Source organism: Didymosphaeria variabile (genome assembly GCF_027946475.1).
Source record: "Didymosphaeria variabile strain IMI 356815 chromosome Unknown scaffold_10, whole genome shotgun sequence".
In the NCBI taxonomy this organism is placed as follows: domain Eukaryota; kingdom Fungi; phylum Ascomycota; class Dothideomycetes; order Pleosporales; family Didymosphaeriaceae; genus Didymosphaeria; species Didymosphaeria variabile.
The window spans coordinates 1,027,495-1,054,603 of NW_026611629.1; the positions used below are offsets into that span (position 1 = coordinate 1,027,495).

Genomic DNA, 27,109 nt, shown 5'->3' on the forward strand with positions numbered 1-27,109 from the left:
TTGGCACTGTTGATTAGCAGCGCTGGTGAGCAGAACGAATGAGAGTACACCGCGGTATGCCTGCGTACGTTTTGGGAAAGGTTGAACATCGGATTTTAGTTGTGACTTGACTCAATCTATCGCAATGTGTATGGTGTGATCCGGTGTTACCCTGGACTGGGAGATGCAGCAGGCCGAGGTTGCCGGCCATAGAGTCCAATGTCCCTGATGCTAAGCATCATTGGTAGAAGGGATAAGGACCGCAAGTGGACCAAAGCCTCGTCTCTTTCTCCATGGAGCCGCAGAATGCCCCACACGGTGCATCTTCACCGGAACTGAGAGCTGTCAAAGGCTGTATCTCTCGAAGAGCGCTTTCTTTGTGAGAGAAGGTTTGCGAGCTACTGCCCGGTGCTAGTAGTGTCAGCTCGTACTCAAGCCTCGAGTTTCAACATGGGAGAGCGAGGTCAGCTGGCCGCCCTATTGCATCCTGATAGCGGCTAAGTACGACGTTGTGATGTAAGTAGATATGCATTCAACTCATCTCCACGTTGAGCCACGATCAGCTGCCGTCGTGTCTCTTATAGTCGGCTTGCACGCGATGCGCGTCGCGTCAAAGGTGCCAGCGCAGCAGAGGATCGCTCGCCAAAGCGTGCCGTCCGGGGTGCAGCCGTTCGTTGCCTCATCGGTTGCGCAGCCAAATCGGTCAGAGGCTCTAACCCCTGTTTGAGAGGCCGGTGTGCAAACTCCCCGGTGAGTCCCTGCAGCTCGTGGCTGTGTGATGACCTCACGCTAAACCACGAACCCACCAACGCTTGTAGAATTCGATAGAATACATCTCGAAGGCAACAGCAGATAGAGAAGGACCTCGCTGCTTTGGCAAGGTTCACATCTCTTGTCGGAAACATCTCATGGCAGTCCTCGCAGCTATCCTTCCGCTTGTATCCCAGAGCTCTGCACTTGCTCTCGTGCTCTACCAGCTAGCTGCAGCGGACGCGCATGTCGCAAAAACTCTTCTGAGGACTGCGAAGGCGATTTCGAATCTAGCTCTGATAGTGAAGGAGGTTGGAACTATCATCAAGGAGGACGATCGATTACCTTCGGCCGAAGTATGATTGCTTTTTCCCTCCGCGCCATTTGATTGACTGACGCGGTACGTAGGCGTTCGAGACGATCGAGGACATCCTGGACCAATCCTCGGCCATACTGAACGAAATCGAGGTTCTTGTATCGGGCCAAAATGGACAGAGAAAGAGGAGGTCTTATGACGAGCAACGAGAAAGACATGCTCCCACGCTCACCCCCCAATCGGTGGCGAGATTACGCTACCTCGAAGCTCATCTGGATTCGCTGAAAACCACATTGTCAGTCATGTTACAGACTTTGCACACAGCACAGAGTATCATGTGGGCAAGGTAGGACGATTTACTTCTGCTTCACTGATGTTGCCACATGTTCTGACATTTGCGTAGAGTCAGACCCACAGTCTCACCGAGGCAGTGCACCACCGCAGTGGCGAATGAGAAGCAACAGCTTGAGACGCTCATCATCGATCAACAAATGTCTATACTACAAGCGTCAAAACTCTACGACCGTGCCCGGCCGGATGCGCGGTTTTTGATGGAAAATGACAGCTCTCTGAGCTTGAGCATCATTGATGATCGTTCGCCTAATCCGGTCATTTTGGCCAAATATCAGGACAGGTTCATCGCCAGTTTAGATACTCAAAGGTCAGACGAACAGCAATGGCTAGCGTCAGTGTGCGGAATATCTAAATCGCAACTAAATCGCTTGTTGGATAGGTGGACCAGTCTGCGCCAGTTCGAGGCAGATGTACTGGATGCGGAGCGCAAGGATCAAGCGCAGAAACGGGAGGCGCAACAGCCATTCGTCGAGTCTGATAGTGATGATGATGAACCGCTGCCAAAATTCGCCAGCAGTGGCAGCCCGGACATCATTCCACCCTTATTCGCAGAGCCGGACTCGCTTCCCATCCCAGCAGCCACATCCTATCAAGATCCTGCTTCAGCACCGGTTTCACCGCGATCGAGTATCTCTACCCTGCCTGTGGAAGCAGCAGCAGCCGTAGAAGCAAAGGACAAGGATGACGAGCTAAACCTGGAAATACCCTGGACATTGCGAACACGTAGATACTACTGGAAGTACGTCGACGGCAATGTTCAAGAATCGAACACCGACGCACCGTCTTCAGAGGCATTTGCACACCGACACAGCTGGACCGAAGTGCAAGCGTCGTGGGTCTGCAAAGAAGCGCTTCAAGAGGCAGGATACTCACATACTCAAGTGCAGAAGGCAAGACCAGACGGTAGGCGCACCAAGTTGGAAACTTGGTTTTGCATAGACCAGCCTTTGACGTTCGAACAAGTGCAGCGACTGGTTGAGCGAACAGTGGAACTCTATCGAAAGACGCAGCCTCCGTCACCCCCAATTCAGCCAGAGAGGACGCGACGAACATCCTTCGAGCGTCGACCTCCAAGCTACGTAGCGCCCGAAGTGAACAACGACCGCGACCGCACACCACTGGCACCGCAAGGCAAACCTCCACCTCCGCCACTGGAGCGATCCGCAACCGCCTACCATATCTCGCAACCTCCTCCCCTGGACCGCACAAAGTCAATGCCAGGCCCACAACAAGTACCACCATTCTACCCCACAAATCCAGGATCCAGTAACATGCAAATACCACCGCCTTCTCCACGAACCAGCTATCTCCAGAATCCACCGCCTTCAGCATCTTTTCCCCAATCCCCGCCCTACCCACCTCAGCCCATACCTATTCCACCTCACCCCAACATGAATCAATCCTTCCCTCCACCCTCCCCACGCACATTCGCGCAACCAATCCCTTACCAGCCACCGCCGCCGCCTCGCCATCTACAGGCTCAGATCTATGGACAATCCCCGATCTACGGCCAGTCCCCACTAAGGACATCGCTAGACGGAGCAAGATACGACCACTATTCCAGCACCTCCGGGACATCTGACAGCGAGAGTGTGACGCGGAGTCGGAAGGTGAGGGACGAGTAGGCGGAAGAGAAGAGGTTCGAGGGACAGGTCTGAGAGAGAGGGGGATGGTGGGAGGAAGAAGAAGGGGCATGGGAAGGCTGGGGCGTTGATGGGGGTGGCGGGGTTGACGGCGTTGTTGGATGGGTTGGTTGGGATTTGAGGAAGGCCGTTGCTTGATGATGTATACGTGTTGTGTATAGATGTTTAAACAATGATCATACGTGCTTCATTGATTGACCGCGCCAAGTCAAACGTGTAGTGACGGTATAATCTGGATTGCATATGCTCACGCCATATCAAATGTATAGTGACAATACAATTTGAATTGCCTCTGCTCACGCCATGCAGTCTCCAAACTTTTGGTATATGCCTCTATAATGCAATTGTGTTCCCCAGTGGAGTATTTGCGAACCATAATAACGCCATCGCTATGCATGAAAGCCGGTTCAAAGACCCGTCCCTGCCATATCCTACCTGCTATCGCAAATTTGTCCCCCGAAACACGCTCACTTGCTGTCCGGGTTATCAGGCAGCCTCTCGATCACATATTTGCCCTTCGCGACGCTAACGATCGGTACACCGGGGATCTTTCGCAAGCGGCGCTTGAGGTCTCTATCGTTCGTGCCAACCAAGTATATCCGGTGCTTCGTGACCTGACGCTGAGGTTAGCTAAGATGTCCACCGCAGCAAACCCGCGAAATGTATACCATATCCACTATGCAGTCATCTGCGTATGTTCCTTTGTGATCACATTTGATACGATCCCAGCGTTCGTCGCGAGCAATTCGGAGGGCTATTCGGTATTTTGGGCCAAGCTTTTCGAGTTCGGCCATGACGCAGGACGAGATTATGGGCGTCGCTTTGGCGAAGAGTAAATCCATTAAGGATTTCTGGAGCTCTAATTTACCACGGACTGTATGTGACAGGAAATTGGTGTCTCGGGAAAGTTAGCAGCTAGAAGAGTCTCATGAGATATTACAGAAACCTACCGATGAGAACGCGATATGGTGGACCGAGAGCTGGAAATGATAATCAGCCAATGTCCCACCGCAGAAAGATGCACGAGTAATGGTTACCTTCGTTTCTAGCACATTGTCAGTTGCCGTACTTGCGCAGAAAGTTGCGTACTTACGCTTGGAAGAACATGGAGGATGGAGCCTGCGCAATTTCACGTTTCGAGAGCTCCGCATCGGCTTTCTTCTTTGCCTCTAATTCTCCGTTTACTTGGTTTTTCTTCCTATTGCACAGAGTATCAGTCAAAGTAGGCACAAACGAGTTGGAGGTATAAATGATCGGCAAAGAGTCGAGTGAGGAAGTAACGTTCGAGCGAGGGCGATGCGTGGTAAGGGACGTTCTGAAGAGGCATCTTCGAGGTATGGAAGGAATAGGCAGTGGCGGGGCGCATACAAACGGGCATCGCGCGTCCCTGTTTTCGTTAGTAGAGGCTGCATAAGTGATATATGAGACTCACCGATGACGCGCTTCATCGTCGCGAACTTTCTTGTCTTCTTTGCAACACCCATTATGGCGGTATGGTTATGTGGTGGAGTTGCGATCGTACTTATCGTTCATCGGTAACTTCTGGTTTTCGAGATGTTCTTGCCAAGAGTTCGATTTATTTTGGAACGCAGGGTCCAAGCGTCACGAGACGTGCATGCCAATGGTTTGGCAACACAAGTGGCCCAAACCACGGCCACGAGGTCCTACAGCTGAAGCCTTGAACTGTCCACGCAACGTGCCACGCCGTGACTTTCGCATATTATGCACAGTCGAATTCGATTCACTCGCATGCTATTCTTCTATCGCTAACAAATCTCGAAATCCGAGTCATTGCTCAGTGAACCTAGTGCCAATTTGGGACGCCTCACCGGACCCGCGCGCTCAAGCGTCTTCCCTACTGGCCCCATCGTCACCCACACGCCTCCTTGAACCCTCCACCACCAGTTCCCCTGCGAAGGACCCTCTTCTCCGCCTCTCATTCTCCTGTCACTCGTTTCACCCACAGCAACAGTCGTCATCGACAACACCCCTTTCCCGTGTTTCCACCCTTTAGCCACGACGGCCTCCTGAGACAGCGACGATCAGCCGAGTCGCACCCCTAATCCTGCGGCGCTCCGCCAGCCCGATCTCCTTCGTTTCCCCTCCATATCTTCATACCACTCGTTGCGATGCGGATCTCGATACGCCTTGCGGGCGTGCTCGCCCTTGCCGCGCCGGTAGTCCTCGCGCAAGAAGTTCAGGACGATGACAATACGTCGACGAATCAGCCGAGTGCCACTCAGGCAACCAACGAAGAAACACAGACAAGCGACTCTGCGCAAACAACCGATGCACCTAAGACGACCGATGCGCCTTCAACGACGGAGGGAGACTCGTCCACAGAAGAAACGCAGTCATCGAGCGAAGCACCAAAGACCACCGAAGCCGAATCCTCCGCCTCCGGCAACTTCGTCTCTACGCTGCCCGTCACTACCAGCACAACTGCCGCACCCACACAAACACAGGACAGTGCTGGAAACTTTTTGTCGCTTCTTCCCTCGCAGGCCGGTGTTGGTATACCCGACGTAGGGGTTCCGGACACTGCTGGGGCAGCTTTCATGCAGAAGTCGGATCTGCCTGACGGGACGGTCTTCATATGTGTCGGCGCTATCTTGGCCTTTTTCGGATTGGGCGTGCTCGTCTGGCGCGGTCTGGTTGCATGGTCGCTGCACCGTTCTGTCAAGCGCGCTGCCCTGGCTCAGAACCTCGCGGACCTCAAGGATATGTCAGCTGCACCCGGCGGCAGGAAACGGGGGATGTACAATGTGGTCGGTGCAAGCTCTACTATGTCGCTCGATCACCTCTCCGCTGCACCCACGGGAACTTCCAAGCCGCCCAAACCTTTCGCGTCCACCACGACCAGCACTCCCCCCAAGTCAAACTCCCTATTCTTCTCTCCTACCGCTGGTGGCAGCACTGGTCTGCGCGATTCTGTCGCGAACCGGTCGTCACAGTATTTGCCAGCAGGATACTATTCTTCTGGTAACGCGCAGGCTGCGCAAGGCTCACCCATGACCCACGTGGGCGGTGCCGGTGCCGGATCGCATTTGTCAACACACTCTTTAGCCATGCCAGGAAACCGGTACAGTGCCCGTTCTGGTATCTCTCCTCCACAGTCTCCTTCTCTTCCTCCATCGCGGGGTTACGACCGTGCCCCGCCTTCTCGCGACGGCCTATCCATCTACAACAGGAACAGCGTCGCAACGCTTGGTTCTCCAACAGGAAGAGCAGGCGTATACGGAAATGACCATGGAAGCGCAAGTCAATTGTCCTTGAACGGTTTGAACGTACCAGGTGGAACAACTACCGGAGGCCGGGCACCGAGCGCCTATCTGGAAGACCTGTTCGAGAACCACGGCAACGGACCCAGGGAACGGTTCTAGGGGGACCAAGATCCTGTTCCTGAACCTCCGGCACGGGTGTGGACGGTTGTGGGCGCGCTGAGGAGAAGCGTGTCTGGGAACCTGCTGAGCCTAGTATGAGGTAGAGGAGAACCCAACCATTTCTAATTCTTAAGAGCGGGTCCGTGTTTTGTATCTGCTTGCCGCTGCCCGCGGGAGGACCTTGCATAGAACGGTACCTTGTGGTACTTCCTGCTACAAGAGCTGCATGAACCGTTATCGTGGCGGCGTTGTACCGCGCATTGTTGTATCACCAGAGCGCCGTGCCGAGGCGAGGCGCTTCGCCCGTCCGACCTTTTCTTCTTCTCGATTGCCTTGGCAAGACTTTCACTGCTTCTCAGCAAGTCATTGGATATTTCTTATTCGGTTTAACTCATGCATGGGCGTTACAAGGTGTTTGAAAAGGCATGATATCGATACGCGGTTTTGATGAGACATTTGTATATACAGCCATTGCTGTGCGAGAGGTTCGAGGGGAAGCTAGTAATTGTATATTGTTCAGAGACTGCTCGAGGTTTTTGATATCTGAATGGTGATGTGAGGGAGGGGCTGGTGTCGCTGTTGAATCAATGCCAAGCGCGGAGAACCGACCGGCAGCGACGTGCAGAAGCGTACCGCTTTGCGCGGTGGATTCGCGTTACGCGCGAGGAAGCGTCGTTGACTTGTTGGATTCGAAACAGTGGACAAATCCGATGTAGTTTTCCAATAGAGGTTCATCGCTTTATGGAATCAACTAGGTTTTCTAAGTGGTTCATCGTTCGAAGGAGTGTATATGCCCCATTACAGTATCCCAGATTCTCAGCTCGAGGCGTCACTAATACATCGGGCGAAAGTTTAATGATAGAGACGCAGTAGGTTGGATACTCGGGCAGACTTGATTGGCTGGGTGGAGCGCAGTAGGTGGAGTTCGGGGCTACCGTAGTCCACTCCAAATCACGACACTCCAGCAGGTCTCAATGACTTCAGGGACATGCAGGTACGCTAGTTGGGTCGAGACTCACGGCAAGTGGTTGGAGATGTGGGCAGAGCCCGGTATTTGAATTGCTTTCAGCTGAGCATTCTTTTCTCTCATGGCTCTTTCACTGAACCACTTAGTATATCGATTCGAAGACTTGCCATCTAGGGAGGATGTGGTGTCTGTAAAAGTTCCAAGAAGTAGTCACTTCGTGGTTGCCGTGGCTTGGGTAGAATTGTCGCTTCCCACTGTAGTTCAAACGCACACAATATGAGTGGCTGCTTCTGTCTCCAGGTTCAAGTGGTCTGTGCACCCCCACGCTTTGCGGAGTTTCTGGAGCGCCCAACGAAGGTGTACGTTGGACGATAACGAACGTCTGTCTTTGTTGCGTATACACACGTTCTTCTTCCTCTAATATCTGATGTCAACGAAAGCTTACCGCTGATATAAGCTCCGGCCTTCCGCGTTATCAGTCGTCTCACGTATCTCTCGGTCATCGGAGGTTACCGCGGTCTGCCGCGCTCCAAGAACTACCACGATTCGCCTTCCCCCACTTTGACAAACAACGCTTTCACCTTCAAATGAGTCTTCCTAGTCGTAATCTACTTCTGTACTTTAAGGACCTAGGGTAGCTAGGGGAGGGTGTTCTGTGATCTGCAACATGGAAGACGCGCGCATCGCCTACGATGCCGCCATTGAAGCACTACGCCTCCGCGAATACCCCATGCTCCAAGGTATGTAGCTTTGATCATGGTCGAAAGTTCTTTGCTGATTGCTTCCAGATACCACCTACCTGGACCATGCCGGCACTACGCTATACGCCAAGTCACTCATCGAGCGCTTCTCCGCCGATATGGTTGCCAATCTTTATGGCAACCCGCACTCCGCCTCGAACTCGTCACAGTTGACCACGCGCCGCATCGAAGATGTCAGACTACGTCTATTGGGCCTCTTCAAGGCAGACCCGGATGAGTTTGACGTTGTTTTCACCGCCAATGCCACCGCGGGCATTAAGTTAGTGATGGAGGCGTTCCGCGACCAAGAGGAAGGCTATTGGTATGGCTACCACGGCGATGCGCACACATCCTTGGTTGGAGTCCGCGAAGCCGCCATGCAACACCGCTGTTTTACAACGGATGCTGAGGTCAACCAATGGGTCGAAGAGGAGGGTGGGTTAGGCACAAGAGCTGGCCTCTTTGCATATCCGGCACAGTCCAACATGAATGGGCGCAGATTGCCCTTGGATTGGACAGGCCGTATACGCTTGAGGAAACAAGGCGCAGTGTACACATTGTTGGACGCGGCTGCCTTGGTGTCAACCTCGCCGCTTGACCTGAGCGATGCCGACAACGCCCCTGATTTTACAGCCTTGAGCTTATACAAGATCTTTGGTTTTCCTGATCTGGGTGCTCTAGTCATTCGGAAAGCTGCGGGATCCATTTTCGACAAGCGCCGCTACTTTGGTGGAGGCACAGTTGAGATGGTGGTAAGTGATCTCGATCGTTCGAAACATGTGACGCACGTGCTAATTGCAACCCACCCTCAGGTTTGCTTGAAAGAACAGTGGCACGCAAAAAAGGAAACACTTCACGAAAGAATAGAAGACGGGACGCTGCCAATTCACAGTATCATGGCTCTTGATGCTGCGATGAGCGTGCACGAAGAATTATACAGCTCTCTTGAAGAAGTATCCAAGCATACCGCTTTCCTAGCTGCAAAGCTGTACAATAGCTTGATTTCGCTTAAGCACGGAAATGGCACCAGCGTTTGCCACGTATACAACGGTTCTTCGTCTGCTTATGGTGATTCGAAAACGCAAGGACCAATTGTAGCATTCAACCTCCGTAATCACCACGGTGGCTGGGTCAGCAATGCAGAGGTGGAGAAGCTTGCGGCTGTCAGAAACTTCCAACTACGCACAGGAGGCCTATGCAATCCAGGCGGAGTAGCAACTTCGTTAGATTTGGCGCCATGGGAGATGAAGGAAAACTTCTCGGCGGGACAGCGATGTGGTAACGATAACGATATCATTCGTGCCAAACCGACTGGCATGATACGAGTTAGCCTCGGGGCTATGAGTACACTGAAGGATGTTTCCTTATTCGTTGACTTCCTATCCGAATTTTTCATTGAAAATACCCCGCCTCTCTTGGTGCCGCCAGTTGTTCCATTGGATACAGAGCCACCAACACATAGTCGGTTGCACGTGGAGAGCCTTTCCGTCTACCCTATAAAGAGTTGTGGGGCGTTCGGCGTGCCGCCGGGCGTAGCATGGGGAGTGCGGCGCGAAGGTCTAGCTTGGGATCGCGAATGGTGTCTTGTTCACCAGGGAACCGGAGCAGCATTGAGTCAAAAGCGCTACCCTAAGATGGCTCTCATTCGTCCGAGCATTGACCTAGAAGCGGGCGTCCTACGTGTACAGCTAACCGGCATACTGCGCGACACGGCCTTTGCGAACGAGGTAACTGTGCCTCTCTCAGCCGACCCGCGGCTGTTCGCCAAAGATTCCATGTACAAAGACGGCAATGCTCAAGTATGTGGCGATCACATTCAAGCAAAGACATACAGATCACCTCGGATATCAACGTTCTTCTCCCAAGCTCTGGGAGTGGCTTGTCATCTCGCTCGCTTCCCAGCTGTCGGGAACGGGAGTGGCCCACTGGCCTGCGCCAGACATTCAAAGCCTCATTTGCAGAAGAGCCAGAAGGCTGGCAAGATGCGCGTACCGGGCGCGTTCCCAGAAACGAGACCGGGAATGCCGGGAATGACAGTTTCAAAACCCATTCTTCTGTCAAATGAGAGCCCCATCCTGACAATATCGCGATCAAGCCTCAACCGCCTGAATGAAATGATCAAGGCTGAGGGCGGCAAGGCGGCGCAGTCAGAGGTCTTCCGAGCCAACGTAGTGGTTGCTGAGAATCCACACTACCCGCCTGGGGCGGAACAACCATATGCGGAAGACGATTGGCGCTACCTTCAAATCGGCCAGCAATACTTTGAATTGCTGGGACCGTGCCGCAGGTGCCAGATGATTTGCGTAGACCAGCAAACCGCGGAGCGGAATCAGGAACCTTTTGTCACTCTCTCTAAGACAAGACGGTTCGATGGCCGTGTTTACTTTGGAGAACACACTAGTCACCTGGCTCAAGGCAACTCGTCTCCATTGGCACAGAATCCAACCATCATGGTAGGTGACACTGTCCGAACATACTTCGAGGAGGAAGTACATTACGACGATACTCTCCATGCGCTCGTTTCCTGAACGCGTATGCAATTCGGTCACTTGGCTGGAGACCTAGTTGTGCGGAACACAGCCCCATTGACCCGGCGGGTCGCTGTAGCCCCATCTTACATGACAAAACCTCCGCGCGTGGCTTTCCATGGCGTGCAGGATCAACTCACGATTGGCCCCTGAAAGGTCCAGAGAATGTTATACCCGCAGAAGCAAGTCGTGCCGTACCTAGATGAAAAAGGCACAGTGCTTCATTCAGTCACGGTATCCTGAAGTAGCACTGGACGATGGAAGGGTCATGTGTTAGCGCCGACGTTTGATGGTTTCAACCAAAGCGCTCTACGCAAAGGTCGGACCTGTGAAGATGAGTTAAGCAAGCGTGTTCCGCACCGCCTGCGTTCGGACAGGGGGGCCAAGCGCTGGTATGGTAAGGCGCGCGCCCATTTGGCGGGCCTGAGAAAGCTGGAGGATGTGTCCAACGGGTGGTCCGTCGACGACCAGGCGGCGTGGAGCAGTATCATGTGCAAGCGCGCGACTGGTATACAGACAGAGCCAGCGCGTGGAATCAACATAAATGATAGATGGTACCCACGAGGCCAATTGTTCGCACAGAGCCTTCGCATCTATTTCCAGACAGGCACTGCATCTCTTGAACAGTCGTTCGGTCCTTCCGTCCCTCAGCCGTCATCTCATCCTCTTTTCCCAGTTTCACATCCAATCCTCGTCGGACAGTCTGACCGGGCGGCCACGTTTGCCTTCCCCGGCTTGGAAAAGAAGACGGCAACCACGTTCACAGCTGTCCACATCCCGAGGGCCGCATCAAATATCCGACCAGGGTGCCCGCCAATCATACCGTGCAAGTAGCAGCTTCGAGAAGAGGAGCTGCAAGGACCGCAGGCAAATCACACACGTCGTTTCATCGACGTGCAGCCAATTGCGGCGCGCTGGTGTTGAAGCTGTTCGCCAGCGCTCAGACGGCAACCCCTGTGCCGGCGCTTCGAGAGGCCCGTCTCATTCGCCACGGTCCCAGCGCGGCGGCTGTTTTGCATCACTCGCGGAGAAGGCCCAAGCGGAGGGCACTTTTGAATCAGCAGGGCCCCGCGTCCGACCACGAAGCGCCCGCTTTTTTTAGCAGGCGAAGCATTCCTCCAAGGCCCACCCAGCGGCCACCGCCAGCAGACCCGCATCGACCACCTAGCCGCTGTGCACAATAAACACGCTCCGCACCCCGGCCAAGTACCTCTGCTTGCCCTGCTCTCTTTCACCGACCAGCCTTCTGCAGCTCTCGTAGAAGCAGGCCCAGTGCAGCCCGCTTTCGCTCACTCCTACACCAACTGTCCAGTCTCTCGTTGCGCACTGGATACTGCTCTCCACCATGGCTGCCACTGACTCGAAGCCCGCCTTGTCGGCCCTCAAGACGCCTGTGTCTGCTACCTATCCATCTGAACTGCGGTCTCCAATGGTATTCTCTGCGACCACTCCTACTTTTGCAAACCTCAAGAAGGAAGACGCCATCAAGACACCCATTACCCCGCCGACAGCCTACCTGGACTTTCTGAAGACGCTGTCGCCTGTCCTCATGAGCCCAATGTCCACTGGCACCAGCGAGAAATTTGTCTTCCAGGGCAACAGACCAACCTCCATGGCTTCAGTAACCTCATCAGCCTCGAGTGGCTCATTCACAATGACGTCCGGTCCTGCAGACAAGTCTTCTGTAACTTCGACGCCAGCGACCTCAAGAGCAAGCAGCTGTAGCAACTGCGACCACATCAAACAAGAGCCAAAGGAGCAAAAAATGGAGCCTCCCATGACTGCGCCGCTTCCCAAGGAGCAACCAAAAGAGCAGACAGTCACCATTCCTCCCCCGTCACCTTTCAGGCGGCCTTCTTCGGCGCGCACTCCTCGCCTCTACATTCCACAGTCACCCTATCATTCTCCCGCAAATGCTCGTTCACCCGCCAGCGCGAACTCTGCAAACTCCGCGAACTCTCCGTACTCGGCAGTTTCACCACGGACATGGGAGGTCGAAAAAAAGACCGGCCGTACACGGCGCGTCAGCGTACGGGAAGTCGTCACTCGCACAGTGACCTACAGCAGTACGCCAGTGGAGACCAAAGCACCCAGCTTCCCTCAAATCGACCCCGCACCGCGCGGCAAGAGAAGAAAGCTCGAGTAAACAAAGGACGCGACGCTAGTCTCGCGCCTGCGAGTCTGGTGGTTACTCAACCGCCGCCCAGACTTTGTGTACCACTTCACGATCACATTACTTGGTTCGACTTCGATTAGCGCTATTGCAAAGCGCCTATTATATTGACCACCTCGAGTCCACTGCACATACGCTTGCTCGATAATGCTATTCGGCCACCCCACCCCACCAACACAGTAATCCTTGGGTCCGGGCGACTCCATCGCAACCATTCCTTTTGCGACTTACTTTCACACAACTCCGACACGAGCGATATAGCCGTGTCACTTCAACTCGCCTCACCATCATATCACTCCTACTACTACTTTTCTATGTTCAACGCTATTGTTTAGAGACGAGCTCATGTTCTCATGACTATCAGTGGTGTCTGGTGCGGAAAATTCTGGGTTATTGGACAGCTTTGGATGGAATTATTATTGATTCAACGCGGATACCTCTCTGGGTGCGCCGGCGCTAACGGGGACTTATTGGTGGAGTTTACAGGTTTGATTGGCTGGAGTTTCACGTTGATGGTGGAAGGCAATGGGGAGTCAGGTGGGCGTGTGGCTTTACGCCCGGCGGGTGTTCGCGGTATAGAGGAGCGAACGGCGAGCGAGCAGGCAGGGCAAGGCTCCCGGCGCCTACGTCGAGATGATGAGATGAGTCGATGGCTTCTTCATCCACATTCACAGGGGTGAATGAATCTGATAGTATATCATAACAATCGAGAAATCCTTACAGTCCACACATATTCCTGACGTCTATCAGCTCGTGTGCGCGCATGAAGATTTGTTTTCTAGAACTATAGCCATGACCGATGGATAAGACCCGGCGATCGCACCCGTTTTTCATGCATCGAATCGGGCGCACCGAGCCTGAGGCAAACGGTGTCGCCAGCTACCCAGCTCTTAGCAGCGCGATATCCTGTACGTAAACGTCTGCCAACACTGCCACGCGTTTGCGGATCAGCCGTTCGCAACCACCGTCTCCCACCATCTTCCCGGTACCCTAAGCCCTCCACCTCAGCATCCTCGCCGTCCCTCCCGCCGTCATTTGCCTCGCACGACCAATCACGCTGGCAAACGCCAGCACAGCGAGAATGCCACTGTCCGCCGCCTCTCAGCGCGAGCAGCCAATCGAAGGGGCAAACCGGGGATACTGAGGGTTGGCAGCTCGAGCTCACGGGAGGGAGGCGTCTGTTCACCGGTGAGGGGTTCCAACAGTGCGTAACCTTCCCGCTGGCGAGCGACGAATCAGAGGCGCAAGACGGGCACAGAGCAGGGGTCGTGGCTGAATGGAGGGGCGGTCCCAAGCCTATGGTTAAGCGCCCGCGACGAGGGGGTGGGGGTGTGGAAACATTGGGATTTGCACCGTGTGCGCGTTTTCCTTTTCGAAAAGCAACGTCCTGATCGAACCGAGTTACGCGGTAGGTCTTGCGCGCAAGGAGGAGAGGGCGTTTGAGGGCTGCTGTGGCGTTTTGAGCACGAATCTGCTGGGAGTGCGCATTCGGTGATGGAGAGGGTGTTCTGCTCGCCGCAGCAGGGCCCCTCCAATGCATCCTAGCGTTTCCAACGACGTGCATACGGTATTCTATCACGTGCATGAGGCGATAAATCCTCCTGTCCAATCATCACTTCTAGCGCCGCCTTCGCACGCAGGCGCTTGTCACACACATGATGCTCTGTCTGTTTGTTCCAGGCATTTACCAAGTAGGCAAGGTACTGTGTACATGTCGCCAGCCTGTTCCGCTAGTGTATAAGGGTTGTCTAAGATACTTTGGCTATATTGTGGTGTGGTATAGGTGCGCGGGCAGGGAAGTGTATTGGTGCGAGTCGCGTAGGCTACGGTGGGGATATTGGAACGGCTGGATGGGGGATGTGTGTCCGGCTTCGAGCACTTCACACCACATTCAAAGTCACTTGATCTTCAGCCGGATGTGGTTCCGTGTCTAGTTTTGTTAGTTCCATCAATCTATTGAAGGGGGCACGTGAACATTGATCGCGAAGGAGGCGATGGATCTATCGACTGTGATTGCGCAACCATTCCGCTAGCTCGATTGAGGGCTGTCGATGGAGGAGAACTGTGATTGGCGGAGATTGAAGCGCGCTTGTTTGACGTCGCTTGGCGGTTGCTTTTGACTTTGGGGGGTGACTGCGAAAGGCAGGTGCAGTAGGAGAAACGGCGGACTGAAACTAGAGAAGTGCGGTATGCAGCGTGCTGAACGCGCTGGCAATGATCACACACTGAAGGAGTTACGTGAAGGGAAGGATGGCACGGGTGTCGGGCATTTGAATTTCTGATACTTCTTTGTTCCGGTCGAGGCGAGTATGGGATCCTTGAGTTGAATGGAGGCGCTGTGCACTTGGAAGGTGGATCTCGAGTGTGGCCAATGGGTAGCCCAACGAATAGATGGGAACAGGATTATCGCAAGGTAGCCTTGCCTTTGTTGTAGCTGTGACTGCTGCTTGCTGCTGCTTCGCGGCGGTGATACGGCGCGTTTTCAGAGTCGGGCCGATGTTGGGTGCCTTATGTAGGATCACATTTCACAGTCGCGGCATTTGTAGACTAACGACAAGACTATGAAAGTATCTACCGTGTACCTTTGCAGATAGTAGTTTGGCCAGGCCGTGCATGCTAGCCATCTGAAGTGCGATCAGCGTATATACTAGGCCAAGTATCGGATCCTGAAAATAGAAGCTTTGTTTCTCGTTCAGCTGACATTCTCATAGATCTAACGACAGTGGCATTTGCTAACTAACTTGTGTGAATTACGGGATACTTGACCACCTGACATATGTTGAGGCCTCTGAGGGCTCGCTCGACTGACTGATGTCGGTCGATCTGGTGCTGGTGCTTGACATGGATTAATCTTGTACACGGGACGGCGCTGGCGACAGCATGACGCTCACCTTGGGGCGGAGCGCAAGTATTGTATTGCAACAGCAACACTGCGTGAGGACGAGTAGGAGAGGGAATGTAGGAGAGCGTTTGGACGGTCTAGTGTGGCCCGTGCGCGCAGATCCGTTCGTTATCGTCAATGGAGCTTCAGGTGCAGGACAATCCATCTCGGACTTTGCATCTCAGCCATATCTTGATAAGTACTGGTGGTGAGTGTCTCGATTTACTCGTGTCGGCAGCCTCCATTTGTCTAGAATCTCACGTTATCAGGAGTCGACGCCGGGTGGCAGATCTGCCACCTGCCTGTCTCAGTGCGCTCCTCGAACTTCTCATCCTCATCCACGTCCTCATCATGCCACCCGAACCTCAGAAGCCCGAACGTAGGTAAGTCGGCCGCCCACGTAAAGAACCCGGAACACATGTTACTAGGGTTTCAAAAACCGGTATCTCTCGTCGATCGTATACCCGAGAAGAGAAGGTAGCAGTCATCACCTGGATCCAGGACGAGAAGAACTGGGTCTATGATCCTAGTGGAGACCGGACGCACAGGACATGGAGTGATTTGCACTGGAAGGGCGACATGAGGCCTCCTACGCTACAAGAAGTACAGCGGAAGTTCGAGTGGAAGAGATACAATGGATCCTGCATATCCAATTGGTGGGTAGGACGCGATAAAATTATATATGAGCAGGCATTACGGAGCCGGAAAAATGTTAGTAAAAAGAAGACAACTGAACAGAGTTGAAGGAATATACATGCCCGGTGAGCCTGTGATCGCGATCAGGCACAATGGAGTTTGACCAGGAAACCTTAAGGACTGTGGCACGGTCAGGCCCGAAATGCTCGCTCAGGCATCATCAATTCGCCATCTAAGGACCTACATTCATGTTTCCATCTTTTCGGACTGTAGTGATCATGTCTGATTGTGTTTGGACTATAGCCTTTTTTGGTGGAGCGGTTGAGTGACAGACCCCACTCCTGCGGCATCCTTACTTTGGCCACCACTCTCGGTCTGCAGATCTGTCACCAAATCACTAGAATGCGATCATCAAGCTTCCTTCGCACGGAGCAAAATCTAGGCGAAAAAGTCTCCAGACTGTGACTTCGAGTGAGGCGGCTAGATTCGACTCTTCCATGGATTGCCGCATGGTGTTGATCAGTGTGTACGATGTGATTTGTCGAGAACACCAGCATAGCACCTTTAGCTCTTGACTGCCACAGGTACATAGATTCGAACGGCGCCTGCGTACGTGGTTCAGGGTGGGCTTCGCGTACCAATCCTTTCTGCTTTCCCCACGGAACTGTTAGCTCTCACGGACATACAAACACCTTGGACATATCAGTCTCTCTTGGACAATGAACATCCTATACATACCTGACCTACGAATCGGCGCTCTACCCATCCTCCTACGTCTGATCCATATTTCTTTCATACCAGCCATACCCGTTCTACGCCTCCGGTACAACTACCGTCCCCAGCCTTTGTTCACACCACCAATTCATTTTCTCTCCATCATATCTGCAGACTCGCAATCTAGAACTCCTTGTAGTATTCCATAAGGCTTCTAGAAACCATACTTTACTGATGGATCTTCCTACGTGACACCGAAAACAAACACCTTCTTTGTTCGCACCAGCACCAATGCTTCGCTAACCCACACCCCAGCAACGCGTTACTATTGTTCTCCATGCCCAGCAACAACACTACAATATTCGCCGGACCAATCCGAAGACCATTTTCAGCCATACAAGACTCAGAAATATGGTTCTCAGATAGATATATAACGCGCATCATTGGAATTAATTTGGCCCAACTCGTTCGCGTTCAACATCGACATAACACACTCCTATCCGAGCGTGTCTTCTAAACCCCACTACGCTTTCAAAGCCTCGACTCTGCGCTTACAACGGCTTGAATCTCGTCGTCGTCAAAGCGGCCCTATACAAACCCAACATGTCGTCCACATACAGGCCTACCTTCCCACCCACGCCCTTCATAGACGAATACAAGCGCGCAGGCGGCCTGCACAAGACGTGTCTTCTCGCACCGCACGGCAACATTAGACACGAGACGTACAAATCGGGAAATCGTGCTACTTCAGTCGCGGCCAATGCGTCTACGAAAACGGATTCTAAGAATGGAAGGAGAGCAGGTGAAGGTTGGTGTGTGGTCAGCTAGGATAGAGAGAAGATATGGAAGGGGGATATTGAGGGCGGAGCCAGGATGAGGTTATAAGATGGAGTGACGGAGAGATGGTTTTGCATCTCGACAGCAGTGGAGTGGACCCTGGAAAGCGGTACAACAGCCCATGAGAAGCATTATCGGAGTACTCAGCGAGCTAGGATGGACGAACGTGTAATGGAAGGTAAGAGACGGGGCAACATACGTAATGTTGAAAGAAGCTATTTGATGAGCTGGAAGGCAAATCAAGCAAGGTGAAACAGATCAAGTCGAAATGAGAGGATTGGGCATCGATACACCGAGCGCTTGTGTGATATTCTTGTGCTATCTACAGAACAGGTGCTGGGGCAAGGTCCTGCAGACCATCAGGCCAAAAGACCGAAAATGCAATGGGGTATGTTGAAGATGCCCACCATCACGTCGTGATGATGGCAGGCGTGGGATCTAAGCCATCTAAGTTCCTGTGCCCTTAATGCCTATCGTCATCATTACTTCCTTCTTCATATAGCCTTGCTATTAGTTCGTTCCTCCCAAAGAATGACCAATGCGGAGTCGCATTTGAGTATAACGCCACACACCGAAAGATGCTACAACGTCCGCGCTCACTCCGAATCGGTGAACTCGACCATGACGCTCGCCCCCTTCAAGCCGGCTTCTTGAATAGTTGAGTCTAGGCCTTCAAGAAGGTTCTTGCCCATGAAGGACAGATCGAAATCCGCGCCTTCTTTTCCTTCCCAAGGGTGTCCAGCTTTGATCCATTCATATATTCGACGAACTGGATCTGCCAAGTTGAAGCGTCGAACGATGGGCCGACCTGGGCCGCCGCGGAACTGGATGCGAGTAGTGACTGTTGGATCGGTCGATGTAGGCTCGATGTGGGGATTATCTGAGGAAATCTGCGCAAATGGTGAATTCCCGTTCGTCTCCTCCACTGACTCTGCAGGCTCCTCCGCCTTTGCCTTGCCCTTGTTGGCAACGTCGCCCTTCGTAAGCGCATCTGGATCTTCGTCCTTCGGGCCTTGATCATTATTGCCTAGGCTGTTCTGCAGAGCCATCTCGAGCATCTCTTCCTCGGTCATCCGGCCAACGTCCTTCTTTGGCTTTTCGGACTTGCGTGTTGCGACCGGGTTCTTCACATTCAAATTGAGGCTGTAGCGATCCAAGAACTCATGAAGCTGGGCATGGAAGTCGACAGGCTCGGGAATCGGAGGGCCTGACCACACCTTGACTTGCTCACCCGTTCGCGGGTCGACGATAGCAATGTGTGGGTATGCGTCCGCGCTCTCACGGTTTTGAAAGTAGTAGTTCATGTATTCCTGGCCTCGAGGGTCATCCTTGGCGTACTGAATGAAGATGAAGTTCTCTCGAATCGTGTCTTTGATATCATCGTTCTTCCAAATATCCCTGTTAAGACGCTGGCAGTCGAAAATGGCAGGATCTTGAACGTTGACGATGAGCCATTTCGACTCTTCTTTTCCCAGGTCGCGCGCCTTCTCCCAGGGTTGCTGGAACATGATCTCGAATGGAGGCCTGAACAGCTCTGCAAGCATGTTCATCTTTGAAGACTGCTCTGAGGCGCCACCAGTAGCAGTGGCCAGCTCACGTCGTCGAGCGCTCGAATCACCGCTGTTGTCCCACACCGAAGCTTGCGTGTTACGTTGGTTGAATATGCCTGGGCGAGACCCAGGGTTCCTGCGGCGTGCGAGCTGCTCTTGAACCATCTGATTAATTTCGTCTTCGCTTCCGGGTCCCCAATTGGCGTCGGGACCGACCAATGTTTCTGTCCTCCGCTCCATTGGAGCGCGAACCTCGTCCTGGGCAACAGCACCGCCACCAGCACCATACATCTCCTCCTGCAAACGACGGGCCATTGCCTCATCATCTTCGGTATTCGGTTGTGCTCGCGGCGGGGCATTCGTTTCGAAAGCCGTGGGCTCGAAGTCGGACATCTCGTCGTCAGAGTCGATCGGGATCGGGTTGCTCGCATTGGTAGCGGCAGGTTGGGCAGCTGGTGCTCCGCCAAAGTCGAGGTTGGGGCTATCGAAGTACAATTGTATAGCTTGTTCGAGGTTGCCCTCAGTCAAGCTTAGGTATTGCGCAGCTTTTGCTGGCTCGCAAGAGGTAATCGCAACGAAGTTGGAAATGTTCTCGTCGTCCATGGTGTCGGTAGAACAAAAGCTGTGGTTGTGGGCGCGAAGTTGAGGAGGGAAGGTTTGGTGGTAGAATAGAAGTGGCGGCCGATGATGAAGGCTCGACGTTGACGGCGGGGTAGTTCAGATGCCCATGAACACGTCAACGATGGGCTGTTGCGCACTCGGGGCGTGCTGGCAAATAAGTTCCGTGAGCTGTAAAGGGACGTAGTATATCGCAGTGGCAGTTTGTCGAGATTGGTCGCACAGCAAGGTACTGCGGGTCTCAACTGCTGCCGGAGTTGACGAATCGGTTCCGGCAGTCGCGTTGCTGGAGGTGAGAATAGGAGGGGAAGTCGCGCTGAAGGCCTGCAGAAAAGGAGTCAGTAAAGTGAGGTATACGGCGTCAGGCAACAGAGTGTTATGTGGAAGGCGACTGTCTTGCACCACGGCGGTATTGTTTGGCCCAGGCAATGAAGCTGCGTCACTCATTCGTGGTCTGTGCGCTGTAATTCCGACGCCCGATTCGCGCTCCCGCCGCAAATGGACCCCTGCGCGTCCACCAGTGAATGTCGGCACGCGATGTGGCAAGCTGTAGAAGGCAGAAGACGTCTGACGAGTGCTTTATTGCTCAGCAGTAGCTCCCGCGCGTGACTTTTCTGTCGCAGAGGCAGGAACGCCCCGCCACGCCATCGCCGCTGCCTGTGGCGTATATCTTGTTCGCCCACTTTTGAGCCGCACCGGGGATCACCAATACACGATCTCCAGCGCTCAAAATGGCGTCGACACAGTCGCCAGAAGCGAGAGAGCTGGCGTTGGTGGGAAAGGTCGAGATGCGGTGAGGACATGCATCCCGCAACACGGATTATCATATACTGACCACCCATCTCTGTTGTAGGATAGCTCTGGCCGACTCGGAACAGAAGCTGCAAGATCTGCTAAAACTCTATCTATCTCCTCTACTCCTCAAACTTGGGTCTGACAGTGTTGCCGTGAGGAACAAGGTACCTATCAGCCATTTCCTCCCTCGTCATTGAGCCTGGAGCACCGCTAATTGCGGTAATTTCAGGTCATATCCATCTGTCAACACATCAACACTCGCATAAAATCACCGTACGTGCTGGTTGCTCATTTCATGATTCCGTCCATCTGATTGTCGTCCAGGGATATCAAACTTCCAGTAGCCGCTCTGCTCAAGCAATTTAAAGAGAACGGTGACGTGGCCCTGATCCGTCATTTCGATATCTTGTATATACAACAGGGTATATCACGTCTCCCTGTTTCTGAAAGGCTCGAGCTTCTTCCCATCCTGATTCAGGGGATTGCAAACGACTATAACAAGTCCCAACAGCACGCTTCTCAGCTTTTCCATCTAATCTTACGCCTTCTTACACATTTCAAACTTCCTCTACGAGGCAGTAAAGAGGATGACGAACTTCGCTCTACCTTGGGCATCCAAGCCGATGATGCAGAGTTTCTCTCGCATTGGTTCGGCAAACTCTTGCTTCTCACCGTTACTCGCACCTCCAATCCAGATGTGGCAGCTTCCATGCGGTGCCCCGGCCTCTCTGTTGAGGAGTACAAGTTTCTTACCCTACAGGGCAAACCTGACGCGTGGGATCCAAGTACTGATGCAGGATTGAACTTGACAGAGTCTAAAGCTCTTGTGACGCGCTTGTTGGCAAGTGGCATGTTCACCGAAGATGAGAAGTTCCTTCCTGCGCTGTTCGCGTCTGCAGATACCAATTCTCGAATCTCAGAAGTCGGCGAGGATGTATTGAAACGTGTGATTCTTTCAAAAGATTTGGAAGATGCAGAAATTATCAAGACTTTGCTCGGTCTCTATTTCGGCTCGTGAGTTGCAACCTTATGTTCAGATGCAGCAAAGGCATTTGCAAGAAGGAACAAGTTACTAACGACCTATAGATCAGCACCTGAAGGCCCTTTGGCAGTCAAGGTTCCCCTTCGTATCAGGATACTGGGAATACTCGCTAAGTCTGTGACGTGCACAACATTTCCGAAAGATATTGCTCGTGTCGTTGAGGAAGGATTGTTGTCACCTGAATTGAGCGCGACGAACAAGACCACCGCAGGCAGAGAAGCATCCAAGTATCGTTCAGCGATCTTCGCTCTAGTCAACTTCGTTGCTCGAAGAGGTGCCGCCGAACATCTCTCTAGTGTTGCCGAAGGCCTAGTGGGTAATTTAAGAGCGTTTCTGCAGGACCAAGGCTGGCCGGTACCAGACAGAGATCAGGACATGGAACTTCGTGGATATGGATACGAGACTATCGGGTTGTTGGCCAAAGCGTCTCCCAAGACCATCCTCCTCGAGCCGAATTTGGATCTACTCGAATGGCTTTTTCGCTCGTTGAGGGAAGACGCTTCCGGGAAAGAAGTGACAGTCAGCATTGACGAAGCTCTTTCATCCGTGCTTGGTGCATTCTCGAAATCTCTCAATGCCTCAATACGACCAAAGTTTAGGCAAATACTGCTCAAATATTCCGCCAATGTCGACTCCAGCAATGGGAGGGGCGACCAGGTCTTTAGAAGCACTCGATATACAGCTACGAGATTTGCAAATAGATGTCTGCCGTACGACGATGTTCTTGCCAGATGGATTGATATTCTTGCCGTAAGCGGAGGGAGCAGTGAAAGACACGAGGTCGTAGAAGAGGGACGAAAAGGTGTGTTCCGGGAGTCCGGACTAGGATCAAGAGCTATGCTAACGACAGTAAATAGGCCTCGATCCATACTGGTTCAATATGTCGAACTCGCTACCAGGTATCGACGCTGAAGGGGATAACACCCCTTTCCCGAATTTTGACGACCTCGTCCAATTTATTTTCGCTCGACAAGGCGAAGACGACGATGACATGGATGTAGACGATAACGGAAATGCTGTGTCACAAGCACAGCTGTTCCAACAACGCTTCTCGCATACACTGCCCACTGTCATCACGTTCTGTTCTCAAGTCGCAATGCACGCCGCACTCGCAGAGAAGAATATACATGAGAAGCTTGCAGAGGATTGGGGCCGTAAGCTTGAGACCCTCATGACTAGCGATCTCCGCGCACGTCAAGCATTCCGGGCCTTTGCTGCTGTCGAAGCGCATGCAACGTCACTGGCCATACTTTTAAGAGCAAGCTTCGACCGACTTACACGGGATGAGCTAAGCGATGTCGGTGACATTGGGAGTAGCTTTGTCCGCTTGCTCTCTTTATGTCCTGATAACATCTGGAAGCGTGCACTGTTGTTGCGTGACTTCCGCACGCTAGAGCCTTCAGTACTATCGAACAATGCCAATCGTCGAACGGCAGCCGCTCACGCCTACGGACTATTAGCTTCACATAAAGATGTTCAGGCGGCAATCATTGAAAAATCCTATGACTTACTCTACGGAAAGATCGAAACCTGGAGAGACGCTGTTGGTGGCGAGATCAACCAAATCAGTGGTGCTATCGCGGCTTTGGGCTACTACCTCAGTCGTGCACATTGGCAAAACCAGTCGCCTTCTACTGATGAGGATTCTCTGAAGAAGATCCTCAATGTCGTGTTCAAGATCTTAGCAGAATCAAAAGATGCTACATTGAAGACATCCATCTTCACTTGCATAGATCAGCTCAGTCTGTTCCAAGTCATAAGTCCTTCTAGCATAGCTCCCTACGCAAAATTCCAGGATGTTGCTCAGCAGATCTACGACTCTGCAAAGGCTGGGACGACAAGCGCAATCCTTGCGCTCGGGCATTTGTCTACTACGACCGACGAAGCCAGCAACGACGACGAGAAAAGTGATTATAGCTTCATAGCTGACAGGTTGTACGAGCTACACGAAGTACGGCAACCTGAAGTACAATTCTCTGTTGGTGAAGCATTGAGCTGCTTTGCTTGCGGATGGGAGTCGAAAGCGCTGACAGCAGAGCTCGATATCGAACACACAACACAATCGCACGATCCTTGGGATGCATCACCAGTAACTCCAGCCGGACCTAGGCGCGAGAAGACGTTGACCACAGTCCTGGAGAAGACACTGAAGGGTTGCAAACAGTCTAAGCCATCTCTCAAGAAGGCTTCCGTGATCTGGCTTTTATGCCTGTTGCAGTATTGCGGTCATAAGTCTGAGATACAGCAATACCTCCCTCAGTGTCAGTTGGCGTTCAAGTACTGCCTTTCGGACCGGGATGAGGTGGTACAAGAAGCAGCATCGCGAGGTCTCGGCCTTGTCTATGAGAAGGGCGATCGCCAACTCAAGGACGACTTGGTGCGCGACCTTGTGGGTTCATTCTCAGACAACAAGGCGAAGATGTCTGGTACCGTGTCGGAAGATACGCAACTTTTCGAGCCGGGTGCTCTTCCTACTGGCGATGGTTCGATCACGACTTATAAGGATATTCTCAGCCTTGCTTCTGAGGTCGGCGACTCTAGTCTCGTCTATCGATTCATGTCATTGGCATCCAACAACTCCATCTGGTCAAGCCGCGCAGCTTTCGGTCGCTTCGGCCTAAGTAACATCTTCTCGGACTCTAGCGTTGACGGGTACCTGGCCGAGAATCCGAAGCTATATCCCAAGCTATATCGCTATAGGTATGTTAGTCTGGAGAAGCATGTGTGTAAATTCTAACATGTTCTAGGTTCGATCCGAACCCTAACGTCCAACGGTCTATGAACGACATCTGGAATGCTCTAGTGAAAGACTCGTCCGCGACCATCGACAAGAATTTTGATGCCATCATGGATGACCTACTTACAAGTATTTTGACAAAAGAGTGGCGTGTGCGTCAAGCATCTTGCGCAGCCATTTCAGACTTAGTGCAAGGAAGAAATATTGACAAGGTGAGTTTATCGGCGTCACAAATGGACATGTTCATAGGCTAACAATTACAGTACGAAAAGTACCTTGGCGATATCTGGGATAAATGCTTTAAAGTTCTCGATGATATAAAGGAGTCTGTACGTGCTGCCGCAGCTTCCCTCGCTCGAGTGCTCACGGGCATTTTGACGCGATCCCTGGAAGCGGGTGACTCCTCGATCAAGACCGCAGATGCGATGCTCTCACGGGTCCTTCCCTTCCTATTCTCCGGGTCTGGTCTTGAATCTAGCGCTGAGGAAGTGCGTATGTTCGCGGTGCACACTCTTGTCCAGATCGTCAAGAAGAGCAATGCGAAGACGCTGAATCCACACGTTCCCGAGCTAGTAGAGAGGCTTCTGGGGCTGTTGAGCTCGTTAGAGCCTGAAGCCGTCAACTACATCCATCTCAACGCCTCAAAGTACAATCTCACCGAACAGAAGATAGACGACATGCGCCTACAAAGCGTACGCTCATCGCCCCTTACAGAGTCTATAGAGCGCTGTCTCGACCTCGCCGATGCAGAGACGATGAAGGTCCTCGTCCCACGCATCGAAGTCGCAATGAAGAACGCAGTCGGCCTTCCCTCCAAAGTAGGGTGCTCCAGGATCCTCGTCACGCTCAGCACACGGCACAACTTCCTCTTCAAACCTTATGCTGACAGCTTTTTAAAAACAATCCAAAAGTATGTGCATGACCGCAACGACACCGTGTCTACCTCATATGCCGCCGCGGCAGGCTACGTCGCTCGCGTCGCGTCTGATAAGCAACTCATCGCCACCATCGCCTTTTGCCACAAACTCTATTTCGACTCCGAAGAGGACAAGTCCCGCCTCACTGCCGGCGACATCGTCCTTTCCATCTCCAAGAACGCCGCAGACCGCTTCACGTCGCTCTCCTCTGAGCTCCTCCCCCTCATCTTCCTTGCGAAACACGACACAAATGAACAGGTCAAGCGACTCTTCGACGACACGTGGTCAGACAATGTCGCTGGCTCGCGTGCAGTCCTGCTCTACCTCAAAGAAATCGTCAGCCTATCAGACAAGCACCTTGAGAGTCCGAAATGGGTGCTCAAGCACGCGGCCGCAAAAACTATAGCTGACGCTGTGATGTCCATCACAACAGGCAGCGAAACCCTCGCCAAAGCCAACGCAGAGACCCTATGGCCGTCTCTCGACAAAGCGATGGGCGGGAAGACATGGGATGGCAAAGAAATCGTGCTAGAGGCTTTTGTACGGTTCATCGAGCGGGGACAAAGTCTCTGGAAAGAAGACAAAAAAGTCGCGAAGCAAATCGAGAAAGTCACTATTCGCGAGGCGAAGAGGCAGAATAAGACGTATCGGCCGCATGCGCTTGAAGCTTTAGGCAAAATCTGCCTTGCACGTACGGATCTGGAGCTCTCAAGCACGGTTGTAGAGATTGTAGAAAATGTTCTAGAAGAGGTGCTCGGTGGGGATGAAGATGGAGAGAAAATGGATGTTGATGGCGGAGAGCCGATGAAGGATGTGCAACTGTAAATCATCTCCTCCCTGATTCTAATCCTCCAGATCTCCCCCGATACGGAATTATACTAACATATCCACAGACAGGAGAAGACGCTTGCGGCATGTATATCCGCTCTCACACTGTCGCCAAACACTACACTTCTCAGCACTCAAGCCCTTACCGCACACCTCTCCACTCTCCTCCCCCTCATTGTCAAAGCAAACTCCACGCGCGCGAAGGACATCCATCTCAAGACTTTCACGTCACTTCAGGCTCTTTTCGAGCGTCTGCCCAGCGACATCACGGTCAATGAAGAGGCAAAGGAGGCGCTGGAGAAGCTACTATTCGACCCAAGCTTTGAGGGACTGCCCGAGGCTATGCGGGTGAAGCGGGCAGAGGCTTTAATTGTTGTTGCAAAGGTTGGGGGCTGTAGATGGGTGGCGGACAAAGTCAAACCGGAGGTGGATGGTGGGGAGAGGAGTGCGGTTGTGAGGGGCGTGTTGGCGAAAGTGGGGAAGGAGTAGGTAGCGATGGGGATGGAGGGCGGTGTGGGTAGTATGGTGTTGCATAGAAATAGACTTGATTTGTTCATGTGATACATGCTTTGAGTGCTAGGGGGATGACAGCCGGCATATGGTTTGCTTTACTCGAGTAATGGCACTGGGATGACGTTTCTGTGTAAGTAATTTGAGCGTCTCGATCGCGAGCTCAGAGCTGAAGGCGGAAGAACAGTACACGATCAAATTGCCATAAAGT

At 52.8% G+C, this 27,109-nt stretch overlaps 7 protein-coding genes across 7 annotated transcripts; 5 read left to right on the forward strand and 2 right to left on the reverse strand.

Annotated features, from left to right (window-relative positions):
- Positions 1-1,536: 1,536 nt before the first annotated feature.
- On the forward strand, positions 1,537-3,024 carry N0V89_012396 (uncharacterized protein; the record flags this gene model as incomplete). Its single annotated transcript, XM_056221117.1, has 1 exon — positions 1,537-3,024. One exon carries the CDS (start codon positions 1,537-1,539, stop codon positions 3,022-3,024), a length of 1,488 nt encoding a protein of 495 aa, XP_056065104.1.
- Positions 3,025-3,509: 485 nt separating this feature from the next.
- Positions 3,510-4,526, reverse strand: FCF1 (rRNA-processing protein fcf1; the record flags this gene model as incomplete). Its single annotated transcript, XM_056221118.1, has 7 exons — positions 3,510-3,656; positions 3,711-3,940; positions 3,993-4,022; positions 4,080-4,087; positions 4,136-4,240; positions 4,411-4,429; positions 4,475-4,526. The coding sequence occupies 7 exons, from the start codon at positions 4,524-4,526 to the stop codon at positions 3,510-3,512; spliced, it is 591 nt and encodes a 196-aa protein (XP_056065105.1).
- A 645-nt stretch (positions 4,527-5,171) lies between these two features.
- On the forward strand, positions 5,172-6,425 carry N0V89_012398 (uncharacterized protein; the record flags this gene model as incomplete). The annotated part of the gene is made up of 1 exon (XM_056221119.1): positions 5,172-6,425. One exon carries the CDS (start codon positions 5,172-5,174, stop codon positions 6,423-6,425), a length of 1,254 nt encoding a protein of 417 aa, XP_056065106.1.
- A 1,634-nt stretch (positions 6,426-8,059) lies between these two features.
- On the forward strand, positions 8,060-10,660 carry N0V89_012399 (uncharacterized protein; the record flags this gene model as incomplete). Its single annotated transcript, XM_056221120.1, has 3 exons — positions 8,060-8,132; positions 8,181-8,884; positions 8,945-10,660. 3 exons carry the CDS (start codon positions 8,060-8,062, stop codon positions 10,658-10,660), a joined length of 2,493 nt encoding a protein of 830 aa, XP_056065107.1.
- Positions 10,661-12,005: 1,345 nt separating this feature from the next.
- N0V89_012400 (uncharacterized protein) lies at positions 12,006-12,806 on the forward strand (the record flags this gene model as incomplete). Its single annotated transcript, XM_056221121.1, has 1 exon — positions 12,006-12,806. The coding sequence occupies one exon, from the start codon at positions 12,006-12,008 to the stop codon at positions 12,804-12,806; it is 801 nt and encodes a 266-aa protein (XP_056065108.1).
- Positions 12,807-18,497: 5,691 nt separating this feature from the next.
- On the reverse strand, positions 18,498-20,054 carry ubx2 (UBX domain protein Ubx2; the record flags this gene model as incomplete). Its single annotated transcript, XM_056221122.1, has 1 exon — positions 18,498-20,054. One exon carries the CDS (start codon positions 20,052-20,054, stop codon positions 18,498-18,500), a length of 1,557 nt encoding a protein of 518 aa, XP_056065109.1.
- A 746-nt stretch (positions 20,055-20,800) lies between these two features.
- Positions 20,801-26,877, forward strand: ECM29 (proteasome component M29; the record flags this gene model as incomplete). Its single annotated transcript, XM_056221123.1, has 8 exons — positions 20,801-20,862; positions 21,189-21,878; positions 21,951-22,708; positions 22,764-24,606; positions 24,654-24,772; positions 24,827-24,855; positions 24,907-26,381; positions 26,454-26,877. The coding sequence occupies 8 exons, from the start codon at positions 20,801-20,803 to the stop codon at positions 26,875-26,877; spliced, it is 5,400 nt and encodes a 1,799-aa protein (XP_056065110.1).
- Positions 26,878-27,109: the final 232 nt, after the last annotated feature.